The 14,787-nt window shown below is 45.1% G+C and overlaps 1 protein-coding gene across 1 annotated transcript in view; it reads left to right on the top strand.

Moving 5' to 3' along the window:
* Positions 1-14,787, top strand: part of LOC121269216 (chloride channel protein 2-like) — a 611,614-nt gene that overhangs the window by 505,957 nt on the left and 90,870 nt on the right. The window contains exon 16 of the mRNA XM_041173762.1: positions 14,586-14,719. Coding sequence (XP_041029696.1) covers positions 14,586-14,719 — 134 coding nt within the window. The remainder of the gene's footprint in view (positions 1-14,585; positions 14,720-14,787) is intronic.

Here is a 14,787-nt window from a genome sequence, read left to right as displayed (position 1 = left end):
GGAGAAGGCATGAGGGCGGATGCGCGGGAGATGGGCCGGACACGGTTGAAGGCCCTGTCAACGACCGTGGATGGAAAACCTCGGTTAAGGAAGAAAGAGGACATGTCAGAGGAACTGTTTTTGAAGGTAGCATTATCGGAACAGATGCGACGGAGGCGAAGGAACTGAGAGAATGGGATGGCGTCCTTACAGGAAGCAGGGTGTGAGGAGCTGTAGTCGAGATAGCTGTGTGAGTCGGTGGGTTTGTAATGGATATTGGTGGACAGTCTATCACCAGCGATTGAGACAGAGAGGTCAAGGAAGGGAAGTGTCAGAGATGGACTACGTGAAAATGATGGAGGGGTGGAGATTGGAAGCAAAATTAATAAATTCCAGGTAATTCTGTTTCTGTTTCTGTTTTTGTTTTTGTTTTGGATTTCCAGCATCTGCAGTTTTTTTGTTTTTATTATTATTGCTACTAACCCATTCCTGATTTCTTGCTTTTTTTGGGGGTGGGTGGGTTTTCTTTATAAGTCTCAGAACCATAGAATGGTTACAGCACGAAGGAATTCAGCCCATTGTGTCCATGTCAATTAAATTTTGTGATTTAATTTGTACTCTTTTCTTTGCATTTAGTTATGAGGAGGGTCTTGCCGAATTTAACTGTTTTCAGTGCAGAAAACAAGATTTGAGAATCAAGATCTTCAAAATGCTGTGAGACATGCTGTGTGGGGGTGAATTGGATTTCACTGTGCCTGTGTTTTGGGCAAAAATATTATGGCTGGGGATATCAATTTTGGATCACGATCAGCTTTCCCAGAATGTGTCAGCTACTAAATTCAAAGCTGGCAACCTCCAAGTGCCTCCTGAAAAAAGGATTGCGCAGTTCAACAATGTAAATCAAGGTCCTAACACAGGCTCTCGGACTCTGATGGAAAGCTGACAGAGCATTTACAGATCTTCAGTGGCCTAAATTAACTTTAAGGGAGCACGACTGGCTGCCAACATAAAGATAATTTTTTAAAAATCAGTTTCAGTTCCGTAGAGCCATGAGGAGCAAGTGTTCCTCCTACCTCTGAAAAATACGGTGGGCAGCTGAAACATGGCTTAGCCTCCAAGGCATCACCTTCACCCATCCCTCACCCAGAACCTACCTGCAACCTTGGTTGACATTGGAAACAGCTGAAATTTCTATATCTCCAATCAAAGGGCTGAATTGAGACACCCAATTTGTACCTGCAGCTCTCCAGTTTCATGCAGCTGAGGCCCAAAGCCCAATTTCAATCAGGCCTTTGGCCAACATCTTCGTGTGCATGGCATAGTTGCATCATCCCTTTCAAGCCAGGAGGTTATTCTCCATGAAATATTTATATAGAACTGTCAATAAAGAAAGGTTTCAAATTACAAAACCAAAGCTAAGATTGTCTTTTTGCCCTGGTGGATATCGGAAATAGATTTCCAGTGAGAAGCCATTGCAGTATCCATTGCCTTGTTTAACTAGTTGCTGCATGAGTATCTGGTTGAGGTTGTAGGATGGAAAATTAGATATGAACTGAGATATTGAATATTTTATAGGAAATGACCATGCACATGCTGCTGGGGATAGGGGGTTTGTTTATGGTGGCACCAACTCAGGTAAAGCACCATTCTATCCTGAATCCTTGGATATTACCCTTCACACTTGCAAATGGTCCCTATATTCTTGGGGACCTCCAGCGTTATAAGTGTCCAAGAGTCAAAAATACTATCATGTACAATGGGCATCCTAAGGGGGACAGTGACCTTGGATGTTTATGAACCAGCATTTAAAGTAATGGATAAATATGTACAACTGAATGGGCTTGTGGGTTTAGAATATAACTAAATAGTTAATATTATTCTTATATAAGCTTCAAGATAATTTTGCATACTAATGCGTACAAAATTATTCTGAAAAAATGCATCTTTGTTCCAATTTCCCAATCCTAGTGCTAGTCAGCATGCTATTCACCATAGTTAAAATCAATGTTCCCTGTAATTTTTTTGTTGTTGTGTGTGGCCTATTCACTTAAGTGATCAGGCATTTTAACTTTTTTGCATGGCTGCACACATGCAGCAACATGAGGGTTTGACTTACGTTTGGTCTGCTCAGGAACTTCTGGATCAGCTTAGAGGGAACATTGGTTAAAATGTACCACAATCCAAAATTTGTTGAAATACTTGGGGGGAAAAATTCTTGAAATTCTTTATATATCCACCTGATTCGCCCAAAATTTTAAAGTGCTTCACATGGTGAATTATTTTTTGGAATGCAGCAACTCCTTACATGGGAAAGGTCATGATTATTCTGCATTGATAATGTCACACAATCAGCAATGTTATCATTGTTAATGAGTTTCAATGATGGTGTTGGATGATGGTGTAATCTTGGACACCAAAAAAACTGCTGACTTTTCTTTGAATAATCCCATGTGATTTTTAACATCCACCACAACCTACAGAGATAGTTCAACAAAGTGGCACTCCATCAGCTTTGTATTCGAGCATCAGCCTAGATTATGGGCTCAGACACACAACTACGTACAACCAGCACATCTAAAGGCATGATTGCTACCAATTAAACTAAACCGAATTCACTCACTCATTACAAGCAACATTTAGAAAAAGAAATCCATGAAAAATCTCATTTGTAGTTTTTTTTGTGCCCTCCATTGATATTTTTTCAGTTGAATTTAATAGAAAAAAATATGACAAATGTCCCAATTTTGTGATGCCTGTTCGTGAATGGAAATTGAAAACAATTCATTCAATCTTTTAATGTATGATTCACATGCATTTATATTAAATTTTAATATGGGCATCTGCATATACAGCAGGGGTTTACTTAGAAGAAAACTGTTATCTAAAATATTTTGTAATATACAAGATTGTGTTAATATTTTAGTGTAAATCTTACAAAGCTAGGAATCCGATAAAGCTCTAAACTATTGAATCAGAAATGCGCATAATTTGTTGAACTGTGTCCTTCTGAGAAATGTACTGTTGCATTTCTGTCAAATGTAATCTAAATGTCAAATGTTAGAGGAAAGCTTAGGCAATTTGTTACACCCTTGAAATAATTCGAGTAACATTTAACTGTTTTGAATAAGGAACAGGTTTCACTCAAAGCATTCAATCCCTATCTCCTTGTTTAAACTTCACAAAAATTGTTTATTTAAGTATTTTTCTAATTTTAATAACAATATAATTGATGCAAACTATATAAACCAAATCTGTACTTATAGTGTATTCTCATAAGAACATAAAATGGATATATTTGTTATACTCAATACTTTGCAGCGCTGGTTTAGCTAACTGGATTAATAATTAAAAATGAAAGACTTGCATTCCTGTAACCCCCTCCATGACCTCAGGATACTCCAAAGCTTTTTACAGCTAATGAAGTATTTTTGAAATGTAATCACTGTTGTAATGTAGGAAACACAGCTACCAATTTGCATACAGCAAGCTCCCACAAACAGCATTGTGCTAATCAGCAGTTAATCAGTCTTTTGGTGATGAATGAATTTTGAAGAGCAAGTTTTGACCAGGTTCCAAAAAGAAAACATTTACTTTTACAAAGCTCTTATTTTCCAACTTGTAATCCAACAAAATCACCCTCGAAATGAAACCTTACCAAATGTTGCAACTACCCAAAAAGAATGATGACTGAAATAAACATGTTAATATCATTTGACTTCCAAGAATTTCACAATTCATTCGGGAATTCAATATATGTTATTAAACTCAATGTATTTGATGAAATATTTGCAAGATTTGGCTCCGCATCTTAAATATTGAAATACCTCAAACAGAATATTGCTAAATTGTTTTCTGGATAGACTTCAAGGAGATGGCTGACTATTAAAGTAACACCCTAGACAAACCTCTGGAGGTTTTATTATAAAATCTTCTGGATTTTATTAGTTGCTGGTTATTAATGTTCATTACTAGACATTTTCAGTATTCAAGTGTGGTTCCCATGTTGTTTGGACCTGATTAGTATTTTGTTTTGGAATTCTAATTCATTTTGACTACTTGTCTTTATTGTTTATCAGACTGTCTCCAGCAGATGTATTATTGTCTTTGATTCAAAAGGGCTCATACTGTTGCTGAGCAACCAACAAGCATCAACCAGTTAAGCTATTTTTGTAGGTGGAAGGAATTTAATTTGGTTAATTTTCAGAATTTGACTCAAATCCTATTACCTTGAAGGTAGGAAGCAAGGGTTTTATGTAAAGGCCTGGATGCAAAAAATACATATTGTTTGACATAATCAAAGAAGTTCTTTTGGTTCTTGGGGAACTGTTGTATTTAGGAAACATGCTGGTTTTCCAAGAATCAGCCAGAGTTTGGAAATGAATTACAGGAAAGAACAACATATGGAAGTTACGCAAAACCATTACATGTTATTGGTCATATGTCAGCTGGAGTGTTGTGTCCAATTCAACACACACCACTTTAGAAAAGCTGTCAAGCTCTTAGAGAGGGGCAGATGAGATTTAGTCAGAATGGCACTAGGCATAAAGGAATTCAGTTATGTGGAGAGACTGGAAAAACTTAGGTAGTTCTCCTTAGAGCAATGAGGATTAAGGGGAGATTTTCATCAGAACTGGTAGACATCAAAATGAAACATAAAACACTACTTCTTTCTGCACTGTTGTCGTCAGAGCTGCTGAGTATTTCCAGAAAGTTCTGTTTTTATTACTGACATTTGCTAGTCTCTCGTCATTTTTTTTTAAATCTGCACTTTCATTCTTCCTTCCAAAGTGGAGAATTTCACATTTCCTCACGCTATACTCTGTCTACCACCTTCTTGTTCAATCATTTAACAGGTCTATCTCCCTGTGCATCCTCTTTGCATCCTCCTCGCACTTCCTTTCCCTCCTGCCCTTGTACTGTTAGCAAAGTTAGATGTATTACACTCAGTTCTCTTACCTAAACTATTGATGTAGATTGTAATTAGCTGAGGCCCAAGCACTGACTGTTGCAGCACTCCACTAAATACATCCCGCCAACCCAAAAATGACCCGTTTATTCCTACTTTTTGGGATAGATTAATGCAGCCTACCGTGGTGGAAAATATGGCACCCAGGCCCACTTAATCGCTGGAGAGGCCCTGCATCGGTCTCCTGGTGGTGGCAAAACCTCTCCCGATTAAGTCAGAGGATGGAGGGGGATGAGACGGGATTCCCAGCGGCCAGTGGCAAGATGTCAATTGGGCTCATTAAGAGCTAATTGACACCCATTATCCCTGAGGCCATTGCAATGTAGTGGTCTTTTGGGGATTAAATGGTAGTCGTACAGCTTTCCCATGCCTCCTAAAGGCCACAAAAGCAAAACTTGTTGGGCACTCTGTACCTGATTGAGGGACCTGGCATTGGGGAGGGACAGCCACTGAAATCCACCCTCCTGCCCTTGCCTCCGACTATCCCATTCCCTTCTCCTGTGACTGTGACTTCCACCCTGCAATCGCCATTCCACCTTCACTCGCCTTTGATCTGGGGGTCCCGCAATGATCCTGGGCTACTAATGGGTGCATTGCCGCCTGTGCTAACAGACTCTCTGATTTCCCAGCAACTCTCAGCAGGCATGACTCCCGCCACTGGGGACTTCAATCACAGGGAAGACCAATGGTGGCTGCTTAAAGTACCTGAAGGAAATTTGAATCTGTCGCACCCCCCCCCCCCCCCCCCCCCCCCCCCCACCAAAAGAAGTGACAGGGATTCCCCACCAGAAAAAAATATCCAATATCCCCATCGCCCCAACAGTATCCCGGCCTCCGTTTCTCTTCCATTAATCAATCCTCAGTCGTTGCTACATTCCCATTCTCATGAGTCCTAGGCTGGGATTTTCCATGCCCACTGGCGTTGGGCATGTTTGGTGGTGTGAATGGGCAATATGGCAGAATCGCTTTCACGGTGAAACCAGTTTGTTATGTTCCGCTTAGCCCACCAATGGTGGGCAACGTTTCCCGCCATCGGACATCGGGAACCTCATTGTAATACATCAGCATATCGTTATAAGACCAGCCACCCCACCCCCCCCCCCCCCCCAAACCATTGGATCCTCTGCCCACGTTGGCAGGAAACTGCACCGACATGTTTCACAACAGCACATAAGCGACGTGTACTTGGAGGGCTGCATTTCACTCGGTACTTCGTGGTTTGTTTGCCTACCTTGCTTCAGTCAGCACTCGCAGTCATCAGCGGCAGGTTTCACAGAAAGCACCACATCACTTTGAGGGGGGGCTCACAGGCAGGTCTCTACCTACCAGATCAGCCATATGTGGGTGGCTTTTCAATTGCTGCAGGGCTAGGGCTTGCTTGGGGAAGGGGTAAAAGTGGCCTGAGGCAAGGGAAGAGGCTGCAGGGTGAGGGCTGTACTGGGGAAGGGGAGTACCCCAGGGTGTGTGTGGGGGCACAAGTTGATCTGAGCAAGTGGCCTCAAGTTGTTAAGGGCTGAGGAGGCAGTCTCCAGAGGAGATGAGGCCAGATGGACACGTGAGGTTATGTGTCTGAGAATGTCCCCTTGAGTTGGCAGTGAGTCAGAAGCCAGTGAATGTGTGATGGGCTGGTGTGTGAGTTTAGAGTGATGAGATGGTTGCCTTACCCTGTGGTATGGATGAGGTCATTCATCCTCTATCGACATTGGATGGCCAACTTCTTCTGCGCAGCATTGGCACTGACCACCACTGCCACTGCTTGCCATGCTGGATTGGTGATGCCACTGCCCGTCCTGCAGCCAGAGCAGGGGTAGCGGACATCATGACTGGGCCTCCATTTTGTCCAAATGTCATTCCAGTGACAAGTCATTAAACCTGTGGGCTGCAGTCTTTTTGCCTTTCGTGGACATCTTCTCTGCTGTGGTCATGGGCTGGGAGCACTGAGAAGCGTGCGCATAACTGGACTTTGAAAATGCCATTGGAAATGGCATTTTTCCTGGGAATTCATAATTAATGTGGTGGATTTGGCCAATATGGCATTAAAAACCCATCATCGTGGCCGGCAGGTAAAATGGCATTTTACCCGCATGCTACTGCACTTAGTACAAAGCTGGACGACACTGCTCCTAGTCTTGTTTAGCAACCTCTTGCATGGCACCTTATCGAATGCCTTCTGAAAATTTAAATATACTACATACACTGGTTTCCTCTTATCTCCCCTTCTAGTTACACCTTCAAAAAACTCCAACAGAATTGTCAGCCACAATTTTGATTTCATAAAACCGTGTTGACTCTGCCTATTACACTCAGTAATCAACATCTGTTGAACAGATGTGATTCATTACATCTTTCTGTGACGTTACATTCTGGTTATTACGAAGCTGTATTTGAAACTTTTTATTTTCCTGTCAATTACTGATATTTTATAATTTTGTTAAATTCATCATTGGGGTACCTGTGGGTTGAAGTTTATTTATTTTGTAGAATGTAGTGAAGGTATGAAAGATGTTATGAAACCAAATATGAAAATAGAAATGGGAATAGAATAACAGTGTGAATTTATTAAGACTTCACTGTGTTGGTTTGTTTTGGTGCAAACACAATCCTTCAAATGGTGACAGGTAAATATGAGGATGGAAAATGTCTATAGACCTACTTCTAATAAAACATCATTAATCAAGTTGATAGTGATTACCTAAGCTAGGTGGTGCCCGGCTAGCTTTGCTTTAACTCCTGAATGTTTCTGTCTAAAGAAAGGGAAAGGGATTGTATCAGCGATTGTATCCACTGTTGTCTGCCTTGGCCTTGGAACGGATGTATTTGAAAACAGTTGAGCACCGGGTTATTATGCCCTGTTGTTTTGCATGTTAATAATTCCAGGCATGGTTAAAAAAAACACGGGGCAGAATCTTCTGCCCGTTGGGCAGGCCGGTCAGGAGCGGGTGGGGGAAGACACGGAGCCGATCGCCGCCCACGATCGGCTGCACGCTGCCATTTTACATGGGTGAGCCAATTAAGGCGCGTCCAGCATGACGCGTGCCCGGTAGCACTCAGCGCTACCCGTGCAGGTGGGGGGAGGAGGGAGAGTCGGGGCCTGTGCTTTTTCGCGCATGCGCATGAAAGGGTGCAGAAATCTCCCTGAGGCACAGAGCTGCCTCAGGGAGATTAAGTTCAATTTGAAACTTCCAAAATAATGAAAGTTTAAAAATCATTTACACTTTTCCCCTCATGTGACAGTGTTACATGAGCTGGGACATGTTTATGAAATGTTTAAAAAATATTTGTTAATTTAATAAACCCTTCATGAAATCTCATCCCGCCCGTGGATGAGGTTTCATGAAAAATGCGAAGGCCGCCTGGCTCTTCACCTGCCCGCCAACCTTAAGGTTAGAAGGGCGGCCATGTCAAATTGGTTAAGTGGTTTATTAATAGCCTTAACAAGCCTTTAATAGTTCAGCGGGCACGCAGCCGACTCCGGTACATGCTCACTGAACAAAATATCAGAATGACACGCGGTGACATTGGGACACACGCCCAATATCACTGCGTGTCATTTTACATGTTGGCATGCAGGGCCCACCCCCACATGCTGAAGGGAAAACTCTGCCCATGCTGTTATGCATTTCCAATATCATCATATAGGTATTTAGTCATCTCGTCTTTTCTGGCTGAGGCAGATTTTCCATCATCTGGAATAGGCATGTCTGTCTTGACTTTGGCTGGAATTTCCGCCCCGGTGGGGTTCATGGCAGGGTGAAAAAATTGGGTTCCGGCCGACGGGACCTTGTGGCCCTGACTGTCATGGCAGGATAATAATAGGTTGTCGTTCCTGCCAAAAGCCGTCAGGAACCCATTCAGTATATAATTAATAAAATTTAAATGAGCATCCGACCGGAATTCTAGCCCCCCCCCCCCCCCCCCCCCCAACATATCATCCGCACCACCAGCGGGATTTCACACTGGTCTGAAATACAACCGGACCAACGTAAACCTGAAATGGCGAGGACTTACTGGTAAGGAGCAGCCTGGTCCACTCAGTGGAAGGTGCACAATGAGCAGGGGAGGGGATGTGGCAGAAAAAACAGGGGATGCCAGAATATGAAGTGTTGGAGAGGGCAGACAAGACGGGGTGTGCTGACAGGACAGAGGGTGCCGACAGGACAGAGGGTGCTGGAACATTGGGGAAGGGGTAAAAGCCAGAGTTGGGGGGGTGGGATAGATGGAATCATGAAGCCTTGAAGGTGGAGTTGGAGGAGGGGTGGGGGAGAAGGGATGGAAGTGGTGCAGGGGCCGTGGGAAAACAGGGACAGTGAGTGGGGGAGGAGGATTCAGCGGAAGGGGCCTGAGGTGTCGATGGAGGAATCTTGGGGGCAAACCGAGGTGGTGGGAGGGCACAGTAACTGTTAAGGGGGTAGTGGAATGAGGTAGGGTGAGAGGATGAGGGCAGGTGAAAGGCCGGTTTGGGTGGTTGGAGGGGACACAGAGGTGTACATAGACCCCAGGGATAGGCACGATAATGATGGGCACATGGACTGTGACAGGTTTGGGTTCATCAGCGAGGGGTGGCATGTGAATGGTTACAGTGATAGGCTGCAGGGCGAAGGGAGGGAGGGGTGGTGGTTCAAGGGTGACAGATGGGAAGGTGAAGGTAACACCTGGCGAGGGATCAACGGTGATGGGAGGGAGGGTGTGGTTACAGGAGGAGGGTAGAAGGTTTTGGATACCTTCTGAAAGCTCACGCACACTATCCTGATGCTAAGGCACAGCACTGAGTCCACATCCTCCAAGCCCAGCTCAAGAAATGCTGGGTTGGGAGGAGGTCATCAGGTGGGCAGAGCTGAAGGTCAGCTCAACTGGATAACTGAAGGGGTTCCCTAATACTCTGTCCTGACAAGGGAAAGGTCTTTCTATAGACTCAGAAAGGCAGTGGAGGGAAAGAGAACCGTATGCGTGGGAGGCCTCTAACCCAAGGCTCACAAGGACCTTGGCAAAGCTTGATGCCTCTGTTTGCAGGCGTTATTCAGGTGGGCAGACCCTGCCTAGTTCGGCCCCTTGCAAAGGGGAGGGGCAGCGGTGTGCGCACAGGAATTAACACAAGCACCAGCAAGAAAAACCCAGCAGACCTCCGTAAAGCGCAATGAATTATATATTTTCAAAAATGCAAAAGCTATTTATTTACAATGTTTGTACACCCACGCTACCTTCTTAATTTTCCTAACGCCTAAGTGCTTCCTCGATATCTGCAGCAGAGGTGAAAGCAGCCTGCTGATCACTATACCCTGCTGTCTCCGATGAATTTGGCTGTATCCTTTGGAGGCCAGAGGCCTGGAGGACCCAAGCCTTTTTTAGGTCTCCTGCTCTAGGGCAGGTGAACCCTCAGTGGCCCCAGAGGCTGGAGCTGATGGGGTCATAGGCAGATGGGACTCGGTACACCTGGCCAGCCTTGGAGAGACCTAGGTGGAGGCTTCAGGGGTATCGGCCCTTTGGATGCCTGAGGGCCACTCCCTGAATCCTTGAGAAGAAAGGGCACGTGGAGGGAGGTTGAGGTGCCCCGTCCCCCCGTCGCGTGGCTATAGCGATGGAATGTTGGCCTGAGTGCATCTCCAGCAGAAACTGGGCATTCTGCTGGACCATGGTCTCCATGGCATCCACCATCCTCCCCACGGAGACCTCAATGCGCACACATCGGTGCCACTATATTACAGAGCAGGTAGACGGTCTCCTTCGCCTTATGTGCAACTCTGTTGAGGGCCTCTGACACTCCTGCCTGATGTTCTCCCATATCTTGCTGCACCTCCAGCATCTCATCCATGACTGCTCCCAGAGGCCCATCGTCAGATTCGGACTTAGCAGGGGCCTCTACTCCAGCAGTTCTCCAAGATCCTGGCTGTCACTGCCTCTTCCTGCTGTGGACACAGGTCCTAGAGGTGACCACCAAAGTGTGAGGCCCAGCCTAAACTAGATCTATGACCCACAGAGATGAGTGTCTCTGGGTTGGTGGAGGGTGCAGGTGAATGTTGTGAAGGCTCTACAGGTGAGAATTCATTGTTCTCATCCTATTCCAAGGGCCTCTGCAGGCAGGGGCTAAGGTTGCGTTCAGGAGCGGGGGCTGGCCTCAACCCTTTCCTGCTGGCACCTGTAATGGAAAGAGGAGAGAATGAGTGACTGCATGGGCTGCTCCTGTATTGCACCCTCGGGTTTTGAGATGCAGAGATTAGGCATGCTTCCTCACCAAATGGCTGGGGGAGGCCGACCTCACTGTCATCACAAGCGCAGTTGCATTCCTCCCCTGCCAGCTGGACAGCCCCTGTCCATACTGTATGAGGGGCTGGATTTCGGGCTCCTCCTGTCTTCTCCGCCTCGTGCCTGTTGTGCGCTGCCTTCTCCTGTGTAAAGATGCAAGATGTGAGCACTTCTGATGAAGGACTATGTCACATGCTGCTAATTCTGTTTCTAATGAGTAACATTGAGACCCCAAAGCATGTCCGCCATGCGCAAGGCACAAGTGGGGGGTTTGAGGGAATACTGTCCGTTTGTTTTGATAAATGTAGCTCCAACAGCATCGAGGAAGCTGGAGACCATACAGGACAATGCAGGCTGCTTGACTGACACTCCATCCATCACCCTCAACATTGAGACCCTCCACCACCAATCCATTAGTAGCTGTGTGCCATATGAAAGATGCAGCACTGCTGCTAGTCCCCGGCAGCACCCTCCAGCCCCACGAGCTCTCGCAGATAGAAGGACAAGAACAACAGAGGTATGGCACCAGCAGCATCTGCAAGTTGCCCTCTATGCCAATTGTGCCCTCTGTGGCTGGGTTAGCAACCCACAGTTGCCTCCCTGCCAACAAACCACATGGACTGCAGTGGGGCTATGAGGCAGCACCTTAATGAAGGACTTTTATGCATGGGCAGCACAGATGCTGGCCTTGCCATTGAGGCCCACATCCCAGTATCCATTCAGTGAGGTGACTATGGGGAGTAGAATGTTCACTTCCTGGCGACGTGGATTAGGTCATTCATTCGCTTTCTGCACTGTTGGGCAATCCTCCTCAGTTGAGATGTGGCATTGACCACCCTGGTGATCTCCTCCAGGCAGGTGTGAGGTGTGGTGAGACAGGTAGGCCTCTTCCTACCATCCCTCTGAAAGAGGACGTCCCTCCTGTCCTCCACGGCCTGCAGTAGAGTCTGTAGTGAGGCGTTGCTGAAGCATGGGGCCAGTGCCTGCTGCTTCGTGGAGGTCATTTCTGTCTTGCAGAGCACTTGGCGATGCATGAAAGAATGCCCAGGTGCCTTTTAAATATGGTGTCCAGATACGATGGTGGGGTGTGTGACTTGTTGCCCACCCCACCACGTGATTCGATGTCCCACAGGACTTAGGGCTGGAGTGGTAAATCGCAGCCTTTGATTTCTGAATAAACAGACAAGGTGGTTTTCCTGGAAAATTACTCTCATTCCTTTGAAGGGAAGTTCAGTCTTATATTTCCGAAAACGTTGCTCACAAACACATTCCTTTATTATTTGTTTGGCATGTTAGTAGTGCAGGAATATGGAAAGACCAACATCAACCTGTGCATTATTCATCACAAGGAAATACTTTGTTTTCCCTTATTATTGTGGGATATCTTACATTTGCTGTATATTGTATTTTGGAGCTACATTATATAATCTTGAAAGTTATCTAGTCTTTTTTTAAATGCCTATTAAGTCTAAAGAAACTATATAGCACAAGCAATCATCAGCATATAATGTTCACCTTCTTCCATAGTTTATTTTTCCAACCTTTTCTGTATTTCACTTTCCCTTGAGTGATCTGTAATCTCTTAGAATCCTTGACATAACTTACACCTTTGAGAACTGTCAGTGAACATTGTGCTGAAAGAATGGCTGTTGCTAAGTTCTGGCTATACATCACAAACGGTTCTCCTCCCTCCCGGAAACATGATAGGGTCCCCCTTGTCCTCACTTATCACCCCACCAGCCTCCGCATTCAAAGGATCATCCTCCGCCATTTCCGCCAACTCCAGCATGATGCCACCACCAAACACATCTTCCCTTCACCCCCCTATCGGCATTCCGTAGGGATCGTTCCCTCCGGGACACCTTGGTCCACTCCTCCATCACCCCCTACTCCTCAACCCCCTCCTATGACACCACCCCATGCCCACGCAAAAGGTGCAACACCTGCCCCTTCACTTCCTCTCTCCTCACCGTCCAAGGACCCAAACACTCCTTTCAAGTGAAGCAGCATTTCACTTGCATTTCCCCCAACTTAGTCTACTGCATTCGTTGCTCCCAATGTGGTCTCCTCTACATTGGAGAGACCAAACGCAAACTGGGCGACCGCTTTGCAGAACACCTGTGGTCTGTCCGCAAGAATGACCCAAACCTCCCTGTCGCTTGCCATTTTAACACTCCACCCTGCTCTCTTGCCCACATATCTGTCCTTGGCTTCTGCATTGTTCCAGTGAAGCCCAACGCAAACTGGAGGAAAAACACCTCATCTTCCGACTAGGCACTTTACAGCCTTCTGGACTGAATATTGAATTCAACAACTTTAGGTCTTGAGCTCCGTCCCCCATCCCCACCCCCTTTCTGTTTCCCCCTTCCTTTTGTTTTTTCTCCAATAAATTATATAGATTTTTCTTTTCCCACCTATTTCCATTATTTTTAAATATTTTAAAATCTTTTATGTTCTCCCCACCCCCACTAGAGCTATACCTTGAGTGCCCTGCCATCCATTCTTAATTAGCACATTCGTTTAGATAATATCACCAACTTTAACACCTGTGTTCTTTTGTTCTATTGTTGGTGACATCTTTTGATGATCTGCTTCTATCACTGCTTGTTTGTCCCTACAGCCACACCAACCCCCTCCACTTCTCTCTCTCTCTCTCTCTCTCTCCGCCCCCCCCCCCACACACCTTAAACCAGCTTATATTTCAACTCTTTCTTGGACTCGAACCCAAGTTCTGTCGAAGGGTCATGAGGACTCGAAACGTCAACTCTTTTCTTCTCCGTCGATGCTGCCAGACCTGCTGAGTTTTTCCAGGTAATTCTGCTTTTGTTTTGGATTTCCAGCATCCGCAGTTTTTTTGTTTTTATAACTGTTTTGATCTAACAGGGACCTAATGCAATTTTAGGCGTCTACCAGGACACCTGAAAATGGGCCTCTCAAATTCAGCAGTAGGACCAATGCCTGCACCGATTGCACAAAGGCCCGTCATGGTGTTTGAGTGTTGTGCCTAAAAATTGGTTGTAACAGATACTAATTTCCACCCAGTAGGAACATTAGAACAGGAGTAGGACCTTAAATCTACCTAACAAAAATCTATTGATCTCACTCTTGAAAATTTCAATTGGCCCAGTATGCACAGTCATTTGGTTGCAGAGAGTTCCCGATTTGTGTGAAGCAATACTTCCTGATTTCGCTCCTAAATGGCCTAGTGTTAATTTAAGATTATGCTGTGCTTAAATAATTAAGATGAAATTCAGAAAAACACCTTAAAATAATGTGTAATGAGTAATTTCAGTGTCTTAGTTTTGCTCTCACCAGCCATTAACATGCTGAGTCCTATTAACCTCAGAGAGAATACTGTTCATTACGGATCGTTGTTTATTGAAATACTCTTTTTCTTCAGGAAATATAACATCCGTGTGGAAGATATAATGGTAAGGGACATCCGCTTTGTCATTGTAAACTGCAAGTATAGAGACCTGCAAGATCTCCTTCTCTGCACCAAACTTAAAAACCTTCCTCTTGTTGAGTCAGCAGGTAAGAAGAAGAAAGCCTTTAATAATTTGTGACATAAACTCAGGAATCAGAGACAGTTCTGTATGCTA

Source organism: Carcharodon carcharias, chromosome 2, assembly GCF_017639515.1.
Source record: "Carcharodon carcharias isolate sCarCar2 chromosome 2, sCarCar2.pri, whole genome shotgun sequence".
Classification (NCBI taxonomy): domain Eukaryota; kingdom Metazoa; phylum Chordata; class Chondrichthyes; order Lamniformes; family Lamnidae; genus Carcharodon; species Carcharodon carcharias.
The sequence above is the reverse complement of the archived record's forward strand: the minus strand, read 5'-3'. Positions and strand labels throughout refer to the sequence as shown.